The sequence below is a fragment of the Bemisia tabaci genome, chromosome 9, assembly GCF_918797505.1.
Source record: "Bemisia tabaci chromosome 9, PGI_BMITA_v3".
Lineage (NCBI taxonomy): Eukaryota > Metazoa > Arthropoda > Insecta > Hemiptera > Aleyrodidae > Bemisia > Bemisia tabaci.
In genome coordinates this window covers 21260269-21282464 of record NC_092801.1, presented here as the reverse complement: position 1 = coordinate 21282464, position 22196 = coordinate 21260269, and the positions used below count along the sequence as shown (strand labels likewise).

The window sequence follows — 22196 nt, the reverse complement described above, 5'->3', positions numbered from 1 at the left end:
ATTAAGTGCGATGTCAAACTGATTTCCTTATTTTTTTTAGATCATATCTTTTCTTTACACAGGGTTCAAGAGCTTCAATTACACATTAGACATACATAAACTTTCCATTTTCATTAAGTTAAGCCACCTTTTTACTCTCATACTTCAAAAAAAAAAGGCACGGCTACAATTTGGTTGGAGCCTAGTTACGTACATTGAACTGATACCGGACTAACTTAAAAATATCTATCAAAAAGAGGTGGAAAAAAAGTTAATCTCTAAAGAATGCAGCACAATTTGTGACTGTTTGCATCATTTGTAGTGATGAAATACATTACATCGACTTTTACTCTGGTGCTAAATAAACTTCTTGGAGTGCTAATAGCGCCAAATTAAAATGTATTGCCTTTAAGAATGGGACTGAGAAAATAGTGAAAAATAATCACAACATGATTTTTTTTTTGTATAACTGCATACCTAGTTGCTGAGGGACAGACAGATAATTTAAAAATACTGATTCTTATATTTCATGAGTAAATATTCATGACTCTTTCCTTGATGTTAAATTGATGGATATTTTTTCGTTTCTTGATTTTTTTTAATTACTCGTCAAAAGCTCTTCTATCATGGAAATTGTGTAAGTCTGCAGTAATGAGTTAAATTCTTTTCAATTGCCCTCCACACAGACATTTTTCCTTTGATGCATTGCGTTTTACAAGCTAGACTCTTAATTTTGATATCTTGTTTTGATCAATAATTTATTATGAACACTAATTTGCAAAAACGTTTGCACATTTTTATTCATTGGACTTCTTAGTTTCTGGACTTCCTATGAGCCAATGGTTTTCATTCATTGATGAGCAAATTATTCTTTCCTCTCTTTCACACAATTTTCATTTCTTTATCAAAAATTTGTTCAACTTTTTTAAAACAATGGACCACCAGACAAGGTACAAATTAAAGCATTATGATATATGTTTCCTAATCAAAGTTTCTTGTAAACGTGATTTAAGCAACAGAAACTGCTTAAATTAACTCCTAGTTGGATAATAACATTTTCAGTTCGTATTGGTTCGAAAAATTTGATTTGGCCGCTCACAAGAGAAACAATACTCAACATGAGTTTAATCGCGCATTACAGCGATTAAGGTGGGTTTCTTTATCAAGCTATGTTCCTTTCTCCTTCCCTACTTATGTTGTTTAAAGTGTAAACAACATGCAACAATTGAGTTGGAGCGCCAACACTGGCCAGGTTGGCCTAGCAGTCAGTGTGTGTGACTCTGGACCAGTAAGTCCCGGATTCAACTCCCCGATGGTGGCAACGAATTTTCACGGACCTGATGAGTGGATCTACAGAAACAGATTCTACTTGGCCTTAATCCCTGCAAATTTGAAAGCCGGAGCAAGGATGTGCCAAAATTCCCCTGATGTCTACTGACAATAAAAAATAATTTCTACGTTAAACTCTTGTTTATAGATGGCTGTAGATTCCTAAACTGGAATAAATGCCAAATAAACTGCCCCCCCCCCCCCAAAAAAAAACCCTGAGATCATTGTATTTTCATGCAGGAGGGGCTATTATGGTAACATTTAAAGGGAGATTTGATTTGCATAGAGTTTCGTTTTTTCATAATGAGAGGTTTGATTTTACGCATAGAAAAAAAAACGTCAAATATCTCGGTTAGGAGTAAAATATCATTGCCAGAAGCGTATTCTACTTAAAATTTTAAGTAGGAAACATGTACCTATCAGAATACTTTAATCCATACTTTATCTGGTGGCCCAATGAAACATAACAAAAAAATACAAACTGGAACACTTATTTTTTAGTACCAAACAAAAAGACAGATATTACTGCTGAACAACAAATACAAAAGAATTGTGACCACAAAATACACATTAGCCAATATTTTTGTTCCATCAAATGATAAAATTTTCAGCTGGTACAACTGCTTCATTAAAGCACATGATACATACATAAGGAACGGAACAAAACCAATGGACCACTAGACAAGGTACGAATTAAAGGATTCTGATACATGTTTTTTAATCAAAATTTCGCGCAGAACACGATTCGCGCAACGAAAATGACTGAAACCAACTCCTAACGAAGATATTAATGTTTTTATTTCACATTGGTCACGAGGAATTTGAACTGCCCGCTCACAAGAAACTCAAAGCTCTACGTGAGTCAAATCGCGCACTACAACGGTTTCAGCAATCTTCTCAATCGAGCAATGTTCATTTCCCACCATGTGTTGTTCAAACTGCAAGCAATTTGCTATAGCTGAGCCAAAGCATCAAGATTGAAGTTGCCAGATTTTTATATCGCAGAGACTGTCATGATAAACGTTTAGAGCGCGATGTGAATCACGTAGAGCATTGAGTTTTTCATGAGCGGGTGGTTTGAATTCACGCATCAAAATTATTGAATATCTTCGTAAGGAGTTGATTTTGGTCATTTTCGTTGAGCGCATCGTGTTCTACGTGAAATTTTGGTTGAAAAGCATGTATCAGAATGCTGAAATTCGTACCTTGTCTAGTGGTCCATTGCTACATTTCAAGAGCAACATATAAGAGGAAAAGTAATTGAGGCATTATTTGCAGGGCCCTTTTTGCAGAAATCAATTGCCCATATCCTGGAAAATAAGGTTACTAAATTTGGTCATGATCTGACAACTCTATGAGAAATGCCAACAAAAGATGTACACTGTAGAAAGGCCAAATTGATGCGTTTGGAGGTGGCTTGCGCCACAATGACAGTAATGAGTAGACATAATGTGCGGTAGAGCATTGCAACGCCTGGAGTTTCTACATTGCTCCAATCTGCCAGCTTTTCTCATCATCGGGTACTGACAAATACAGCTTAGTCTTAAAACAGATTGAATGGTATATTCTACAAATTTCATGCTTTGTCCTGCAGTATTGGGTTCACAAAATTACAGTCTATGTGCAGATAGATTGACTCAAATCACCATTCTATGTGAAAAGGGCCATAGGACCACCTTCCATTTATTTAATTTTGGAACTACTCATTGATAAAAATTACTCAATTCCGAGTATTTCCCTCTTAGAAAGATGTATGGGTTACAAACAAAATTAGTCGCAAAAAGCCGTTTTGATAATGATAAATGCAATTTTTACAAAATATGAAAGCCCTTTTTGCATGTAATGCCTCAATTTTTCTCGGTCAAGCCAAGTTACAAAACCAGTATGCAGATACAAATATTAGGAAAAAATGTGCATGATTGTCTAAAAGTAGCTCATCTTCATGCACAGTTGAAATTTAGGACGTTCAGCTACACAATAGCAACTTGAGCTTTTCAGCTATTACATAACATTAAACTTTCAGACACTTTCAGACTAAATTATGAAACAAATTTACTAAATGTAATGACCAATTTTATGGCAGGTAATAGTTACAGATTAAATGCAATTAAACGTAATTTAGGTACTTATTTGCCTTATGGATCAGCTGTCAAAAAGTAAACATAACTTTATAGGCATACAGAGACTTCAGGTGTCATCAAAAAAGCTTAAACTAAGCCATCATAAAGGGGCCTCGGGCTTTTTAGGCATTATCAATAATATCGAGAAGAGAGAATTTAAAAAAGAGAGGAAGATCAAAATTGACCACAAACTTTGATAAAAAGTTGAAAATGAGGTCCAGTTGGAATTGGTATTCAATCGTTTTTGTTTCATTTCCCTGCTACTAAATTTTCATTTCTCTTTTTTTGGTCCAGGAACAAACCAAAAGAGTTGTATCAGGACTTTTACTTCTTAATTTTTCACATTTGATTTTTGAATAATCGACCGATAAAGGCTATAGGTGACCAGTCAAAACGTCTCCAGTGTTTCTTTAATTCTTTTTTAGCCTGGTTGCTAGCTTATTATTTTCTACCTTAGTTCACTGTCATTTGTCTTTGTGTTGTGTTGCTGCTGTGTAAAAATTCCGATCTCACATTAGTGGTAAATTGATGAGAGTTAATAAAATGAGTAATCAAACAAAAAGAAGATGCATGAGCTGAAACTCGTTTCTAGATGCACGAACCATCATCATTATCATTCTCACCACTGATGCGGGAGTCTTGAGACAGAAGAGTTGATTTTAATTGTGTATAAAACATGCAGCCTTTGCTAACACACTGAATTGTGCAAATTTTACAAAAATAAGATCTCTCGATTTCCAGAATTGTGGAGGGATGTCAAACCAATGTTGATGATGTTCACAGATGACGATCGATGATGATGACGATGGATGATGATATATGCTGATGACAATTGGTAATGATGTATGTTGATTAATTGATGACAAGTGTTGATGATGATAACATTCTTCCTAAAGAAAAGTTCCATGGTACAGTCAAGCCTGACAATATCATTTAACTGCAGAACAGCCACAATTTCTAGATTTCGACTTTCGGTGAAGATTTCTTTAAGGAAAGATTTCTTGGGGACATAAGCTTGGCAGAAAAATTTGATCAGAGCTGTAGCGCTTGACGAATGAAAAAACGGTAAAGGTGTTGCAACATTTCAAAGAACTTCTCAATTTTGCTATTTTCCCATATTTTGCGCAAGGTAGATGAAAGTGCTTGTATCTGACAATTCTTGACCCCCTTGACAGATGAAGTTAAATTATCATGCAGATGATGATAAATATAAAATCCACTGAGAAACAATAGCGGGCGAAGTATTTCTTGAAGGTACTTTGGTGAGGAGCATAAATACCAGCAAGCCTTGTAAAAACACTCACATAGAACATTCACAAAGAAATTTTGTTATTGATTTCATTGCAGGAACTGACTTCGCCAAACAAGTAACAGCTAGTAGGCCACCGTAAGGTAACTGTAAAGTAGGGCATGGCTGGCCCTAGCGTACTTGTCCGTTTGAGAGGTATTAGGTATGACATTTTAGCCAAGACAAATCCACATAGATCAGTCATTGCACATATTTTTTGAATCCACTACCTCACCTAGCCCTCACTCCATAACAGCCAGTGTGGTATGGCATTGGCTGCTTTTATAAGAAATACACTGCATCTAATCTGTCCACCACAATGCGCTGTAGGGTCTCAAAATTGTCCACAGGAATGACTGACCTGTGTGAATTGGTCCTAAAGTTAGCTTACGGCCAAGTAAAACTTTAGTTTTGGCCTCCTTTTATATTGTGATGAAAAATAATTGTCAAAATACTGGATGTAATCTGTGGTTTTCAGCAGATTGATTTTCAGAGAATATCGTCCTCATCAATCAACTATAGATAGGATGACCATATTACAAAAATTAAGGAGAACAGGGGAGTGTAGTATTAGTAAAAAAAACCTAAAAATTCTTGGAGACCTACTCGCTTACCAGATAACAAAAATCGGTATTGTTGTGCGTAATTTCTAACATGTAATTTTGTTATACTCCATTGTTGACCAAACAAAAACCAATTATGGTTCTTACCAGCGTGGAGAAAGGTGAATTTTATCAGTCGAAAACTCAGTGTAGTAGAAGTCCTTGGAATGATACTGAAACAAAAATCAATACCCTCAGTATCCTCACAAACAGATGCTGTAAGTATTAATTAATGACCATTAGTTTGGATGGTTGTCCGTTTTTTTACTTTGCGTTGAACAGTTTTATCTTTACAAGAAATGATTTCAAAACCTGTAATTGTATCATTTTCTGGTAGAATTTTTTAAAAGAAAGTTCATAACATGACTAATTTTTGGTGTCATTTTATTCCTCATCTGATGGTCCATTAGTTCTTTCCACTTTCGAAGGGATTGAATATTACTTCCTTCCGGCTATTTATTGTTCTTATTCTAATTTTTATTTATAAAATTTTAAAATAGGTGAAACAATTGGATCTAGCATTTCTTCTCTATAATTTTTGAAGACATAAACAGCACACTCTGACAGTGAAACTCCCAACCCAAACTATGTAAATAGTTTGAGGCATTTTAAAATCTTGGCTCCCAGTTTATTTTTTTGAAGGAGAACAAATCGACATCATTCTAAAAAATTTTCACAAAATTTTCTTTGCACAGAGAGGAAAAACTATGAAAGCACAAAAGAATCAATATTAAGTAGTTTTCCATATGAAAAATAAAGTTTGACAGGAAGTCTGCAACGTTGCAAGCCGAGATACATGGTTTGGGACTTTCATTGTCAATTCGTAGGTGTCAGGAAATTCTTTGCAATACATTTCCTTCAGATTCCCTAGTTACATCCGATCAAATATGATGGTATTCTGCACTTTTTGGTCAATAAATATAAAAACTTTACAATCATCATTGAAAAGAAGCAACTGAAAATAATTCTAAAATCTGGGTGAAAAATTTGTTAATGTTGAGTATTTTTGCTACATATTGACGGCTCAAGTCCCTAATCACATATCTCATTTGCGGTGTCTGAAAATCTCCGCCTCTATGTTATTTTTTTAAAGGAGAACAAATTGACATTATTCCTTGAAGTTTATGCAGAATTTTCTTCGCACAGAGAAGAAAAATCATGGCAGTTTTAAAGAATTGCCGTTGAGTAGTTTTCTGTTGAAAAATTAAAATATGACAGGAAATCTGCAACGTCATAAACCGAATTACAGGATTGCCCATTTACATCATCGATATACTGTATTTTCTTTAAAAAAAATATATAGACGTCAGTTAGGTATGCTTCATGAAAATTCTCTCATTTTCAAGTATTTCATGAATTACTTAGGTGTTAAAATGATAATGCTTAATTATGAATCTATAATTTTTTTTATGCTTGTAGGTACTTACCTACTTGAACTAACACATTAAAAAGAAGAAGGAGAAGAAAAAAAAACTCACCTGCTGTCCAAAAATGAAGACAAGTCTTAAATATATTCTTGTGTTGACTGATGAGCTCATCAACAGTTACGTCAGACATGATTCTATGGATAAAGAGGAGTCTCATATAGTTTGATAAATCCAGTTCCTACAAAAGTTTAATTAAAAAATGTTAAATTACATATGATGAACAATACTCTGGGATGAAAACTATCTGACTAGATTCAGCTTGATATTTTTTTTGAACGTCTTTTGAATTTCGATACTGGATTCGAAGTGCGGTACTTTTCACACATTAAGTAATGAAGTAAATTGGTAATGAAACTCCCAAATCATGCATCATGTTTGCAATTTTTCTTAAAAACTCAGCTCACATTCTTTCTGAAGGAGGACAAATCAACGTTCATTCCCGGAACTCTTCACAGAATTTTCTTTGCATTGAGATGAAAAATCATATCAGTTTTAAAGGATTGACGTTGAGAAGTTTTCCATGAAAAATCGAAGTATGATGGAAGTCAGCAATGATATGGACAAGTATTCATGTCAGATCAAAGCTGTCTTTTCGTCTTTTAATAAAATAGTAATGAATAATAAAAACTGAAGAGCTAGGAAAAATTAGATACCTAAAGCGCCTATGTTTCATGAGGATAAGCCTTTTTCAAAACTGTTAAATCTTTTGATCAGCTATCAATGTGATGGGTGAGCGCATGGTCCCTCTACTGAACTGTTTCAGATTCTAGCAAATAGACCTTTCAAGCTGGGATCACAAGCTGAATATGAGAGTGGAATATGGCTTGAATGTGAAAGTCATCGGTCCAATTCCTGGATTTGAAGCATTATGTGCAAAGATTCAAGGCACCGATGAGGATTGGAGCTCAGCAGTTATCAGTTTGCCTGAACTATTCAAATAGATTTGATACAAACCTGGATGAAAATAACTCAAATTTACAAAATTTTAGCCGTTGAGCGATTCACTGTTGACTCCAACATTCCGCTGCCAAACTTAGTGTGTGATTCCAGCGTCAGCATTAGAGGGTAAGAGAGCTTACTGGTCAAATGGATAAATTGAGAGTATCTACTTCGTCCCTGCGTCCATATCCTGAGGCAGGCCCTGAATAGATTATGTTTCAGAGGTGTGGACGCACCATCCCCTGAACAATAATATCCTTAGTTTGAATTGAAACAGATAAAAAACTTACATGATGAGCTGTCTTGATGTCACGTTCATCAAGCAAAATACAGGCGAAATTGCGAAATCCGGCACTTGGTACAAATTCTACCACTTACAATGCGAAAATGACAATTTCAGAGACATGTACAGGGGAGGAGAGAGATCTTATTAATGAGATAATTGTAAGTTGTCAGTCGTTGATAAATCAGCGATGGATTAAAAGAGAATGTAAAGTGTGCAAAAATCGTGGAAAACTCACACACATGTACTCAAGACATTCAAGTGGAAAGTCAACGGGGCCTTATCGTGGATGAATAGATTACTACGTATAGTTTGATTGATAAGGATAAGGGACCAAAACAAACGAGTGTATCAAATTTCCGTGAAAAGATGCGAACGCATTCTGACGTTAAAAGTATGAACTAGGATCAGCTTCAAGGAATTTAGCTAGCAACTTTGGCGTAACGCATTTTGCTTAACCAGACTTTTGAAGGCGGACTGAGCGTAAGAGAATGAGGAGCTGATCTGATCGTTCAAAAGTTGTAAAGAAATAAGGTTAGGTTAGGTAGGTTAGGGTAGGTAAGGTTAGGTTAGGTTAGGTAGGGTTAGGGTAGGTAAGGTTAGGTTAGGTAGGGTTAGGGTAGGTAAGGTTAGGTTAGGTAGGTTAGGTTAGGTAGGGTTAGGGTAGGTAAGGTTAGGTTAGGTAGGGTTAGGGTAGGTAAGGTTAGGGTTAGGTTAGGTTAGGTTAGGGTAGGTTAGGTTAGGTTAGGTTAGGTAAGGTTAGGTAAGGTTAGGTTAGGTTAGATTAGGTTAGGTATACTCAAGACCCATCCACACAGGTCAGTCATTGCGCAGCTTTTTTGAAATCCACTCCCCCCTTCCGCCGTAACTCGTAGCACTCAATGCTACGTCACGATGGGTGCTCCCATAAGAAATACATTGCAGGCACTCAATACTACGTCATGAGTGTGTATCGGTCCATCTAGTGTTTTTCTATGTGTCTTGAAAGCGAGAAGCCCGAGTACGGAACTGTTTAATTTTTTTTTGTTTTAGCATGAATCGATCGCCAGAGTCTGAAAACACGGAACTCAATTGAGGGGCTTGGAGGACAGGAGAAAAAATGCAGTTTTTACTATTTCAAGAAAATACGTGTTTTAAAGTTTCAAAATTACATGGAGCCTTAGGGCAAAAAGGAAGTTCCAACTCACTTTTTGAATCTTGAAAATTGAATTTCATTAACAGAATATAATTGAAGACTAAGTTTTAGTTGGAATTATTAATACCTCAATTTTTCTAAAAACTGCACTTAATCATCCCTGCTCTTGTTCTCCAAGTTCCTCAATTACAACATTTCAAAATCTCAATTCATATTTAAGACTATTAAAAAAACTGACTAAGATAATTGCTTGAAATTTCAGAATAATAGAGGAAAAAAATCAAAGATGATAATTCTAAGAAATAACAAGATGTTTTTTTTCTTTTTTTCAAAGAAACAAATTAGGAGAGGAAAATTGCAACAATACATTACGGAATAATCCATGTTTTTAGAATTTGGCAATCGATTTGCATTTCCTCTCATCGTTATCTCCAAATAGGCCCTAAGCACTATTCCCAAAATGTGAGAGGCTGGAAGGACTAGTGGGATAAATGCAGTTTTTGCTATTTTCAAGAAATGCATGTTCTTAGTTTTAAAATTACACTAAGTCTTATGGTGGAAAGAGTTCGAACTCACTATTCGATGCTTAAAAATTGGATTTCACGGGTGAATTTTCCCCAGAAATTGTTTTCAGACTAGCTATAGTTGAAATCATTAATATCTCAATTATTTCAAAAACTGACCACCAACTTGTTTTTTAAGCTCCTTATTTGTACCTAATGACTGCAGTCCCCTGCTCCTGTATCCGTCTGCTAATCTACACTATTCAAAGACAACGATGTAAAAAATCGATGTTTACCTACTAAATTTATCTGAAGCATAGTGACAGACTTCATTTCCCACTCTCAAAAGAGTTTATAGAGCAACAATTCAGACAAAGGAACTTGATGAACATGATAAACTGTATCATTTTCGGCTTCTAAGTAAGCTGAACATTGTTTGTGTTTTCAAGGTACCTAATCTGGTTATATTTTTAATTTATCATGCAAGTGTACCACCAGAGTATTATTTTCGTGCAAGATAAAGCTCTAAGCAAAGCAGAGAAGTTAAGGGACAGTAATGACATTTTATGGACTTCGTAATTTCTGCTTGTTCTACCTAAAGTGACACCGACAAAAAAAACCACATGAAAAAATACAAGAAAAATCTCACAACTCTCTCGAAAATTACCTAAGGCACATGGTGCGAAATTTAAGTGACAACACTTGGGCATATGCTCATGAAAAAAAAAAATTCTCTGGAATAACAACATAATCCCTCTCATGTCGTTTTTACACCTGACCTTGCATCACCATCTACAAGAAAAAAGGAACAATCCACAGAAACTCAAAGTTGTGTGATTCATAACACAACATTATGAATGGTTCTAGAATAATATTGGAGAAAAAGAACGTTAAAAATGTTCAAACAGACGGGATTGATGATGGTATGAAGCTTAGAATTGAAAAAACTCAGTTTTGTACGGAAAATTTTTCGAATTCTAAACTTCCATGTTTCATGTATAAAAGTGCTGTTACGCCATCAAGTCACACATAAATGAACCTGACTGTACGTCGCAAAAATTTTTGGGCAGACTAGAGAGAGTTTTTCGTCAAAATCTAAATTCAATTTTTCGCCCTAACTCGACTAAAATCGTCCTAATGAAAATATGACCCTTGTCGACTGAGGTCCTTTGCCTCTGGATGGTCATATTCATAGAAAATTAATTACATATCATCGTAGAAGGTTATCCCACAGGGAAAATAAAGAGGACGAAAATCTTTGGAAAAAATTTTATTAGTAGATTAATTTCTTATACATTTTTAATAACATTAAGCTTAAACATTTCTTGAAGGGAGGAACACATACTCTTGGAGTTTAATTTTTTTTTGGAAGGGAAAAAAACATTGACTGTAAAATAAATAAAATAATAATATAATTGATGAAAGATTTGTCCGTGTTCTCTTTCTTGCCTCTATGAGTTAATTGGTTGTCATGGTCCAATTTAATGTATGTAAACTTTAACCTTAACAGATTATACATATGTACAATTATCTACATACTGTACTTGATCTTAAGATAATATGTACCTACATAGTGACCCATTATGTATATACCTTCCATTAGCCCCCTGTCCTAGGAGCATCTTAACTCTAATAATCATAATTTTATCTTATAATAATATATCAAAAATATTCTTAATTCTGTGAGGAATACAGATGAAAATTTGTTGATGAAAAATAAGAAAATAAAGAAAAAAGTAGGTATGTACATCTCAAGTTCGAGAAGAAGAATTCCGCCTCTTAGCAGCCATTGAATGAGTGCAGACTCTCCTCAAATTCAATATATCAATGACACTCAAATAACTTGTGATATTGTCCTTGATTTCGAAAGGAAGACTCTTAAAATGATCAGACAGGCGGCTAAACCAACAGATGCCTCGTTTTTGAAAGGAGCATCTATTCCGTCCTTTCTCGATGTGATGAGTCAGAATGTTTCCATAGATGGGAAATGACTCTTTTATACAGAGAAGGTTAATAACACTTACAACAGATTGGTTTCTCAGGAGACAGGAAATTTCATTTTCACTTTTGGCTAAAACATCGAAAACTGATAGATAAGCCCCAGCAATTAGTTGACCTTTCATTTTATTGACTTCTGCTTCACATTTCTCTTTGAAATCTGAGAAGGTTTCTCCTCTCCAATGCCAAATGGACTCAATATCAATATCAATAAATTCATAAAGATTCAAGGACATGATCTTGACAAGATGACGGATGTAGGGTTGCGAACAGACGACAGAGCGATGATTCGCACCATCCATCCCTGCGTAATGATGGAGGTCAAAAGTAGGGTGAAACAGAGTCTCATGAATTTCAGTTCCTATTAGAGAAAAGGGATTGATGAAACAGCGCTCAAGGACATACTCAAATGCTTTGGTGCTCGAACGTCCACACAGGTAAGCCCACGCTAACACTGACTTGCCATCAAATTTTCTTTCCACACATGCTCCATGATCTAACCACACCTGGATTCTACTCGGACCTTCATAATCGATCTCTTCAAGAAGAGCTCTTAATTGACTTGAGTCAGACTCGTTGGGGTCGGCTCCATTTTCAAGTAGTACTTTCATCATTTCGAATGATCCCGCATTTTGTAATGGAGTGCGAAAAAGTCGGTCCTTTGAGCTTACATCTGCACCACCATCAATAAGCAGCTGGACCACACTTGTCCATAAAACGTTTGTATTAGCCACAGCAACTTGCAATGGTGTATTGCCGTTGTTGTCTTTGGTATCAACTGCAGCGCCTCTTTCAATAAGCAACTGGACTACCGCGTTTTGGGGGCAAATCCAATGGTATGCTAAGAGGTGCAAAGGGGTATAGCCTCGATCTTTTGCTTTTGAATTGACATCTGCGCCATTTAGGACGAGTAATTCCATCACATCCAAATGTTCTTGCTTCGTTGCAAAATGAAGAGGTGTGTAACCATCCTCATCCTCGGCATTGACATTTGCGCCTTCATCAAGTAGAAGGTTGACAACTGCAACCAAACCGTTACCAGCAGCCCAGTGTAAGGGTGTGCGGTCATCACTACCTGTTGGATTGATTTCAGCTCCATTTAATAAGAGAGTCCTTACGATTTCCAGGTGTCCTTGATTGGCAGCAAAATGAAGAGGCGTCCAACCTTTTCCATCCTTCTTATTAACATCAGCACCATTTTTGAGGAGAATTTTAACTGGAGGAAGGGCACCATTGCGAGTGGCCCAATGTAAAGCTGTGCGACCTTTGCTGCTTATAAAGTCAACATTGGCACCATAGTCTAGCGCCAATTGGACCAAGATCTCCTGCCCTCTGTTGGAGGCAACTGTCAGAAGGCTCCCAATTTCCTGTGGCAATACGAGTGAATACTGAATGATGAATTTATGACTCAAGATATGCTTGAAAACTTCAAAATTTGTGCTGTCAACGGCTGGTTGTGTGGTGGCAGCTTTTTGGAGAGAGCGTTCTGTCTGGATTTTGAGGCTTGTATTGTGAAAAATCCATTCAAGATCGTGCTTACCGCGCCCGCCATCAGATTTGTTATTCATCGAGATCACAGTTAGGGTTTCTTTCTGTGCCAGAGAGTTTTGGTCAAGATGTATTTCAATTAAGTCCCACGAATCATTTCCTTTCTGCAACCTCAACTTGTCATCATTGCTGACTATGAAGATGCCATTATTTCTAAATAATTTCACTATACCTAATTGCTTTCTACAGTAAACTGTAGGAAGAAAAGCTGCTACTCTGATGACTTGCGAGAGTGAAGCAGGGCTCGTTTCTGCTCTTATTGTGGCCTTACTCAAGAGTATCCCAGATCTGTGATCATCGACATTTTTGGAGAGCAGAATAAGGCTTTGGATGCGTTCGTTACTCTTGTCTTCACTGAAACATAAAGATTAGGTTCATCGAGTGCCAATGTTACAAGCGTGGTGTGCATCAATGATGTTAATGAATACTGAATTGTCTCTTTCCGCAGAGTTGAGTTGGGAGGAATAATTTTTTTTGAAAGCTTGTTTCAGATCCTGATTACTAAGGCTCAGATTTGCAATTTAAACCCGTTATCTTGTAAATAATTTTGTAAAAAATTCTATTTGTCACAAAAATTAAGAAATATCATGACTGGACCAAAAGGGACAATAGTTGCTTTACTGAAAGAGAAAGGCTTCATGGACACACTGTTCTATCTCTTGATCTCTTTCTTTTGTAAAGGAAGGAGTTTCTTTTGAACTTCTGGAGGAAGCTATCTTTTGATGCTTTTCATTCTTTTCGCCTTTTAGCTGGTCACTGGGAGGCAAAGGATAATCTTTATCTTTTTTTTATCAAAAATATCGTCCTGGGTTTTATTCAATGACTTCTTTGGGAGTCAATGCTGGCAATTTTCCAAATTGGTATAGGCAGATGTTTCAAATTTCATGGTGCAAGAGTATTATAAACATGGTTGAAATAAACATAGGTCTGTCCTTCATTGGAAGCTCGAAAAATTGTCAATTTTTAATTTCATGGCACAAGTTTTCTAATGAGAGACACCAGATTCATTTCCCTACTCATTCAATCATGATTGGTAATTAAAATTTTTGGGTTTTAAGTTTCATCCCCCTCCCCTTCCCCCCAAAAATTTCCAATTTATAAACTACAAATTTTCTTTAACATCCTTCTCTTCCCATGATTGCCTGATCAAGTTCTCCCAGGTGGAGCACATATTTCATGCGGTTACTGACCTCTATTCAATTTCTGCTTGCTTTGATCCATATTTTGTCTATTATTGTCAGCACGATTACAAAGGCTTTCTTTTGACTTTTGATAAAAAATAGAAAATTGAGGACCTCTACATCTTTATGAAGACCAGATACTTTGTGGTACAATTTCACACGGCAAATGAGGACTAAAAACTATGGTGCGCAAAGCAGATAAAAAAAAAGGAGTGAAAAGTGGGGCAAATAATATTTGAGTTTATGAGATACTTAACAAGGAGACATGGTCTCTTTTATCATTCTTACAATTCCTGGCTGAAGGCAAGCTCGTTTCAAATTCATGATATCAGGAACGCTGAGGTAGAATGTTATTTTCATCTTAATTTCGTCAGGCATACTTCTGAAATGGACAGACAGAGATTCGTAGCTGCAAATGGCTTGTTTCTGCAGGGAAAATCGGTTACGTCCTTCATGTATATGATACATTAAAATTTTTCTGTACGAGGGAAACAATTCTTCTAATTCCTGTTGATCAAACTCTACAAGTGGGTTTCGCAGGAGACAGGCGACTCTGTACTCATTCATCGTTAATACATCATAGACAGACAGATCTGTTCCAGGAATTATGTGTCTTTGCATCTGACTGACTTCTGATTCACATTTCTTCTTAAACTGACTGAAGGTGATTTCTGCCTCATTCCAGACAGACTGAGTAGTATCATCATCATCTGCCTCATTCCAGACAGACTGAGTAGTATCATCATCATCTGCCTCATTCCAGACAGACTGAGCAGTATCATCATCACAAACATCTTGTTGTAACGATATAATTTTTGCTAGATGGCGCCCAAAAATTCTCCTATTTGGTAGATTATTTGCGCATTCCATGGAAGCAAATTCATTAATTTGTGCTATTGTCAGAGGTAGGTGATGAAGAAAACACCTTTCCAGAACATAGCTAAATACTTCAGGATTGATATACTTCAAAAACAAAGCACTTCGTACAGGGTAAAATTATTGCTGATATGATTCAAATCAATCAGAAGGCCAAAATCTAACAGAATTTTAACTTGTTCCAGAATATTTTCCCCATCTTCAGCAAAATTATATAAATTTGTCTCTTGGTTCGGGCCCATGTTATTAGCATCTGCTCCATTCTCTAAAAGTGCTTTCATCAATTGGCAATTGGTTGCAACACCGAGAGGTGTGAGACCCATATCATTCTTTGAATCGACAGGAATGCCCCAGTTCACAAGTAGATCTATTATTGCTGGATTCTCCTGGCAATATCAGGATCTGCAGCAAAGTGCAGGGCATTCGAGCCACCATTAGCTCTTGCATCAATAGAGGCGCCTGCCTCTAGGAGGGTCTCTATTAATTCTATGCTATCATAATTCTTGCAAGCATGATGAAGAGCAGTCATCTTATCGTGATCCACCAAATCTACTTCTGCATCTTTTTCAAGCAACAGTTTAACCATTGAAACATCGAAACACGCATGATGTAACATTGGTTTCCCTGCAAATACGTAACTTATGTCAGCTCCATGGTCCAATGCAAGTTGCATCAAAATCTCTTGCCTCCTGAAATGAGCTAGACACAGCATACTATCTACACTAACACAGGAGAGAGGAAGCATAAAGGGGGCGTTCAACAATTCTTTAAATACTTGGCAATTTCCATCATCCACAGCAGACTTCACATGGGTTGAGGTCCTTGAAGTTTGCAGATCCTGCATTTCAGACCAGGTCTTGTTGCTGATGAGAACCAGTTCAGTTCTAGAGAAAATTGAAGAGAAGGGTATCCATGAAAAAAATGGATTTACCAGTCCAAATCATGGAGACAGGTTCCACAGTTGCCTCAGGTCTGTCATCTAATAGTACCTCTAATAAAGACCACATGCCATGATCAGTGGGCAAAAGAAGTTCATCATCATTGCAAACAATGCGTACCTCATTCTTTTTGAAAATTTCAACAATGCCAGGGTGGTTTTTGCAATAAACTTCGGGCAAGAAAGCTACAGCGTTGATGTAATGTGGAGCTGCAACAGCACTTCTCGTCCTTCGCGCGTTGGCACGGGACAATTGGATTCTACCTCTCTCCCTGCATCTATTGGTAGCAAATAAAATAAGGCACTGACAGTGCAGATTGTTCATGGCAGCTGTACTGAAACAAAAGAGAGGAGACTTAATTGAGCTTAGGTCACTAACCAAAATGCTAATATATTATGCATAGGATCAACAAAGTATAGATGCAGGACGTTTTTTACAACTATGCGACTTCATATTCATCTAAAGAGAGACTAAAGGTACCATCTCATACTTATAAACAATTTTTCATTGATTGAATTTTATAGGGAGGCATTTCTTTCTTTTGGCTTTAGGGATGTAAATAAGTTGTTAAATAAACAAAATGTTGTAATAGAGTTGGACTGCATTTTGCAATTAGGAACTGAAGGTGGCTCGTTTTGGAAACACATGTGCTACTATTTTCCCTATCCTCCTAGGATATGGAGATTTCACTATATTTATAATGCTTCAGTCCTGATTCTGTTTTAAATTTTCGTATTCATATGTACTTGTCACACCGCCAAAAATTAAGAAAAAAAATCAATTTCCCTTTTGCAGCATAAAATAGAACATTAGAGCTTGACTGTAAGTTATTTAATAGTGTCAATTTGGCTCTCTGGAAACTTAAATTAGAACTTGAAATGTTGATGGATTTGCTACCGAGTTACTAATCCGAGCTCCAGCACAACTAAAGTAAATAGCAAGATGTCTTGTCCTGGGAACTTAGGCGGCTATCAATGTAGAAAAGTGATATTAAGGTTGAGCCCAAATTAGTGGTTTCTTACTGTAAAATTCAATGGTTTGCTTTCAGAAAACGATTCCCTAAAAACTATAGCTCGGGAAATAGCTTTGTACTGCCATTATGTATGTATCTCAGTTGCTAAGTTTATAGATTTACATTAATTTTTTAAACATTTTTGTGCAAAATGTCCAGAAAATATTCTCGAAAACTGTAGAAAACTGCATAAAATTTGGTACTCAGGATAAATCTAGATGATCAGTCATTTCCCAAAAAAGTAAAATAAGATTACAAAACAATGAAATTGGAACCTGAGATAAAAGATTTTGCAGGGGTGCAGAAAAAGCTCAAAGGCACAAATATTGACACGCACTTGACATTCAGAAAAATTATATTCCCAGAATGAATCCCAGCTGAAAGTCAACTGTTGCGGTGTCATATCACACAACAGTGCAAAAGATTGTCAAGACATTATAGAGAGAGGATTTTAGAACGGCCATCCTATGAAATTCGTAGAGAGAATGCACCTGGTTGTATGAAATGTGACAAGAAAGGCATTTGAGTCATCAGATCAAGAATGAAAAAGTCTTCTATTTTCATTACTTTCCATAAGAAACCCCTCTTGGAGGCGCACCCCCAGGGTGAAGCATCGGGGAATGCCCATCAGATATGTTGGGTAGGTAACAATGTCACCTGCAGCCCGAACAGGTAGGGCAGACAGGGTTCTTAGCTATGGTTTGCCTGTGAGAAATAACCAGTTTAGGGAAAAGCTTCAAAACCAAACGCTGTTCATCCCGGTGGGGGGGGGGGGGGGGTGAGTCATCACTTCATCAGGCTGACTCTCCAATACTCATAAAAAGTTCACTGTTCATAAACCTTTCACTACTGGCGCCGGTGTCTTTTAAAGTCAACAGGAAATTCAACTAAAGTTACAAAAATGGTCCCTATAATTTGGAACTTTGAATGTGCAGGACAGTTCCCAGAAATTGACAGAGGAGGTATCGGAGATACAAAACCATCAGACTGATAAGGCAATGATAGCTGACACAAGAAAAAAGTCACTTAAAAAATTTGATAAAATTGTTGAAATACAAAATGCAATTCTGTTTCCAGCAGTTCTAGGGGCACAAAAATTATTTTTAACTGAAAACTGACTGACAAGCTATGAAGCTCCAGTACCTGCTATGCATATAATTGTAAGTTAATGTGAATTTAGATTCCAAAAGTGAAGACTCTGGCCGATTTCTATCCAGCTTAAAAAGTACAATTGAATCATCAGAAAACGCACGAAACAAACAAATTATTTTCCACAAAACCTAGGTACCTACATCATCAAAAAACAATTTGTTAAAAAAAAAAACACCCTTTGGTAGGCTTCAAGGTGATGCCATATTGCAACTTTTTTCTGGTATTGGGTTTTGATTTTTGGATAAAGCTTTTCTTTGGCCCACTCTAGCATACCCTTCAATGGCCTTCTAATGTATCATAATTTATGTAATTTTTGACCGAATAAGCTCCACAAAAACTTGTTCCAGAGCTAACCAGCTACATAAGTGCTGTATAGGTTGCATTTTGCTACCTTCATTTGTTAACTGGTTCAAGAACTAGTAGCAGTATGTTAGGGTTAGGCTTCACCTACAATGTAATAAAAAATAAATGAGGTTTATCATTCACGCAGTGATGTCAGATCAACATTGATTCCGGGTATGTGAATGAATTTATAGTGAATGCTTTCATACAAAGTTGAAAGTAAATGTCATGATCTTAAAATGATGGACTACTAAATCAGTAATGAATACTGATGTTTGAATGAACAATTAATGTTGAATCAAAATCAGTTCCATGTGAATGAACTTAGTGGAAGTATTTCTATGTTGATTGAACACTGAAAAAATGGATAATCTATCCTTGGTCAAAAAGAATTCAGTATTGATCCTTCGATCACAAGATCAGGTTTTCGTGCACTTCTCATATACTAGAGGCATCTCTTCCTTGAAAATATCTTTGGTAACCAACCTGCAGCTTGATGTTTGCAGATGTGTTTTGTCCAATAAATCAACAGCAACTGCTCCGTTCTGAGCACTTAGCTGTCCTCCAACAGAAGTCACTGCTCAGATTTTGGCAAGTGAATATCCTACAAAAGGAATTTGAATTAGGTACCCTGGCAACAAAAAAACAAGATTTTTATATTAATCTTTCATTCTGTAAATACCAAACAAGCTCCTCATTCCACAATAGCCCTAAAGGATACCGTAGCTACTTGATCAATTGTATTTCAATGATGTTTAACCTTCTATCATTTCAAAAAGTGATAATCTTTGGTCCTCCCTCGGTACAAGTAGGTTTTTTGGCCAAAATCTCCATGTGCCGACTTTGAAAAAATCAGGATAAGTCACAAAATTGAGCACCGTCTCCTGACAATCCTTGCTGTGAAGGTACCTACTTATTCTAGGTAAGCTGTGTCATTGTTGGAAAGGGACATAGCGAGAGAGTCTATGCGATTGATCGGATCAGCTGTTGTCACAAAATCTGAAAAAATAAGTTAAACAACCCTTGAGGATGGTAGTCCAAAACCGTTCGGTTTAAAAAATCCAGCTGAGATTCCTGATGCTTTGATCCATTTCTAATGTCTTCACAAAAACATCTATTCACCGCTTTAGATTAAGTATGAGACTTACTAAATCTGCAGAAAAAACGCAGGGAGAGGTAGTGATACAGCCACCTTAAGGTCTAGTAGTACCATTGAAATGTACATGGGCCTTAGTAGCCGATATGATTGGCACTTTTTAAGCAAGGAGCAGACAATGCTTCGCACCACGTGAACCAACTGAATCATGTTTCAGTCCATACCTACTCCAATTTTTTAGGCACAAATAAGCCTCCTTCTCAGGCATATTATGTGCATGATGCCCACTGAAATAGGGACACTGATCACTATGAAACCCTAAATATATAATGACTTGAAAATTAAGGTTTTAATATTTTCCATATTGCAGTACTAGGGTCTACAAAATAATTTAGTAAAACTATGGGACCATGTACTAATTCACTGCTCTGCATCACAACGTTGGGCATATTTTTATACTAGAAGAAACTGTGTTACATGCAAACCCTATTTTCATATCGACGATGTATCGAGATACGCGCAATGATGTATCTCCTTAACGGTGTCTGAAAATCTCCGATTCTACCTATGTTAATTTTTAAAGGAGAACAAATTGACATCATTCCTTGAGTTCTTGCAGAATTTTCTTTGCACACAGAAGAAAAATCACGGCAGTTTTAAAGAATTGCCATTGAGTAGTTTTCCGCTTAAAAAATTAAGTATGACAGGAAGTCTGCGATGTCGCAAACCGAGTTATGTGATTGCCAACTTATAACGTCAATATCCACAATGATAGTGTTACTTAGCTATCTTTAGTTCATTTGCTGAGAACAGGGTATCACTTATCGGGGCATTGGATATCAGGCAATTAAGATTTGAGACTCGTCTTTTCACTGACTTACAGATACAAAGCACAAACTAGAATCTGAGTGACAGTAGATAAGTGCTCGCGATAAAGGAATGTAAATTCAGTTCAAATGAGAGGATGGTCTTGCATTAATATACAGAAATACGGAAGTATGACAGGTGCGGGAGAAGAAAAGGCATGGAACGAATTCAACATCCTACCTATATCAGTGAGGCTCAGAATAGATACTTACAAGTTTTCACTTCCGCAAACATACGATGGTTCGTCACGAAACACCCAGTGTTCTCATACAAAAACAGGCAAATCTTACACAGTTCTGCTTTAAAAAACTAACAGAATGAACGGCCAACCATTGTAAAAGTAAGGATTTTATGCTGAAATGCGCGCACCAAGCGTGCACATGCCCACATGAAGGAATGTAAACAAAAACATGATGATAAGATGATAACTTCAATCGGAGAGTGAGTGGCCAATCACATTATTTGGCGGGAAATACGCGACTTATTTGAAGGCGTGGGGATGGCCCGATTCCGCCCGGCCTATTTTCTGAATACAGGGTGTTTGAAAAGTCCCCTCCCCCCCCCTCTAACTTTTGACCTAATTGAGGTAGAGATTTGAAACTTTGAGGGTGTTCTTAGATCAAAGGGAGCTACTTTTTGACCCCCTCAAAATTTTGGGGGGCCTCCCCTTGGGGGGGTTACGGACCCTAACTTTTTTTTTTCAAATGGGAAGACCCCCTTTGTGATACCTCGTTCGAAAGAGCATAAAAAAAGAAAAAATTTCGCGCAAACCCGAAGTCATTATCTCAAACCGTTTCAAAATGGCGGCCGGTCAAAGTTCAAAATGGCCGAAAATTGGCACCTCTGCTATTTGCGCATGGATTTGCTTGAAACTCGGTAGCTAGGGGTATTTTGGCACGAGAAAAACGAATTTGACGTTAGATTTTTAAAAAAAAACCCTAATTTTTCAAAATAGCCGCCGGTTTAGGCTCGAAATTTCGACAAACTCGATTTTTTGCCGATGGATTCACCTGAAATTACCGATTGCCACCGATTAAAGTTCAAAATTGTCAACAATTGGCAACCTCGACTTTTTGCCGATGGATTCGCCTGGAACTCGATGTTTGGGGGTATCTGGGTGGGAGAAAAACGATAAGCTGAGAATCCTGAAGCTGAAGCTTGAAATTCGGCAAAAAATCGAGTTTGTCGAAATTTCGAGCCTAAACCGGCGGCTATTTTGAAAAATTAGGGGTTTTTTTTAAAAATCTAACGTCAAATTCGTTTTTCTCGTGCCAAAATACCCCTAGCTACCGAGTTTCAAGCAAATCCATGCGCAAATAGCAGAGGTGCCAATTTTCGGCCATTTTGAACTTTGACCGGCCGCCATTTTGAAACGGTTTGAGATAATGACTTCGGGTTTGCGCGAAATTTTTTCTTTTTTTATGCTCTTTCGAACGAGGTATCACAAAGGGGGTCTTCCCATTTGAAAAAAAAAAGTTAGGGTCCGTAACCCCCCCAAGGGGAGGCCCCCCAAAATTTTGAGGGGGTCAAAAAGTAGCTCCCTTTGATCTAAGAACACCCTCAAAGTTTCAAATCTCTACC

The 22196-nt window shown here is 36.9% G+C and overlaps 1 protein-coding gene across 1 annotated transcript in view; it reads right to left on the bottom strand.

Annotated features, from left to right (window-relative positions):
- Positions 1 to 21025, bottom strand: part of LOC109034653 (uncharacterized) — a 30229-nt gene extending 9204 nt beyond the window's left edge. Inside the window, exons 1-4 of the mRNA XM_072304459.1 lie at positions 20828 to 21025; positions 19139 to 19283; positions 16267 to 16480; positions 11358 to 13505 (exon numbers count right to left, since the gene is read on the bottom strand). Of these exons, the coding sequence (XP_072160560.1) occupies positions 11358 to 13505; positions 16267 to 16271 (2153 nt within the window). The 5' untranslated portion in view covers positions 16272 to 16480; positions 19139 to 19283; positions 20828 to 21025. The remainder of the gene's footprint in view (positions 1 to 11357; positions 13506 to 16266; positions 16481 to 19138; positions 19284 to 20827) is intronic.
- Positions 21026 to 22196: the final 1171 nt, after the last annotated feature.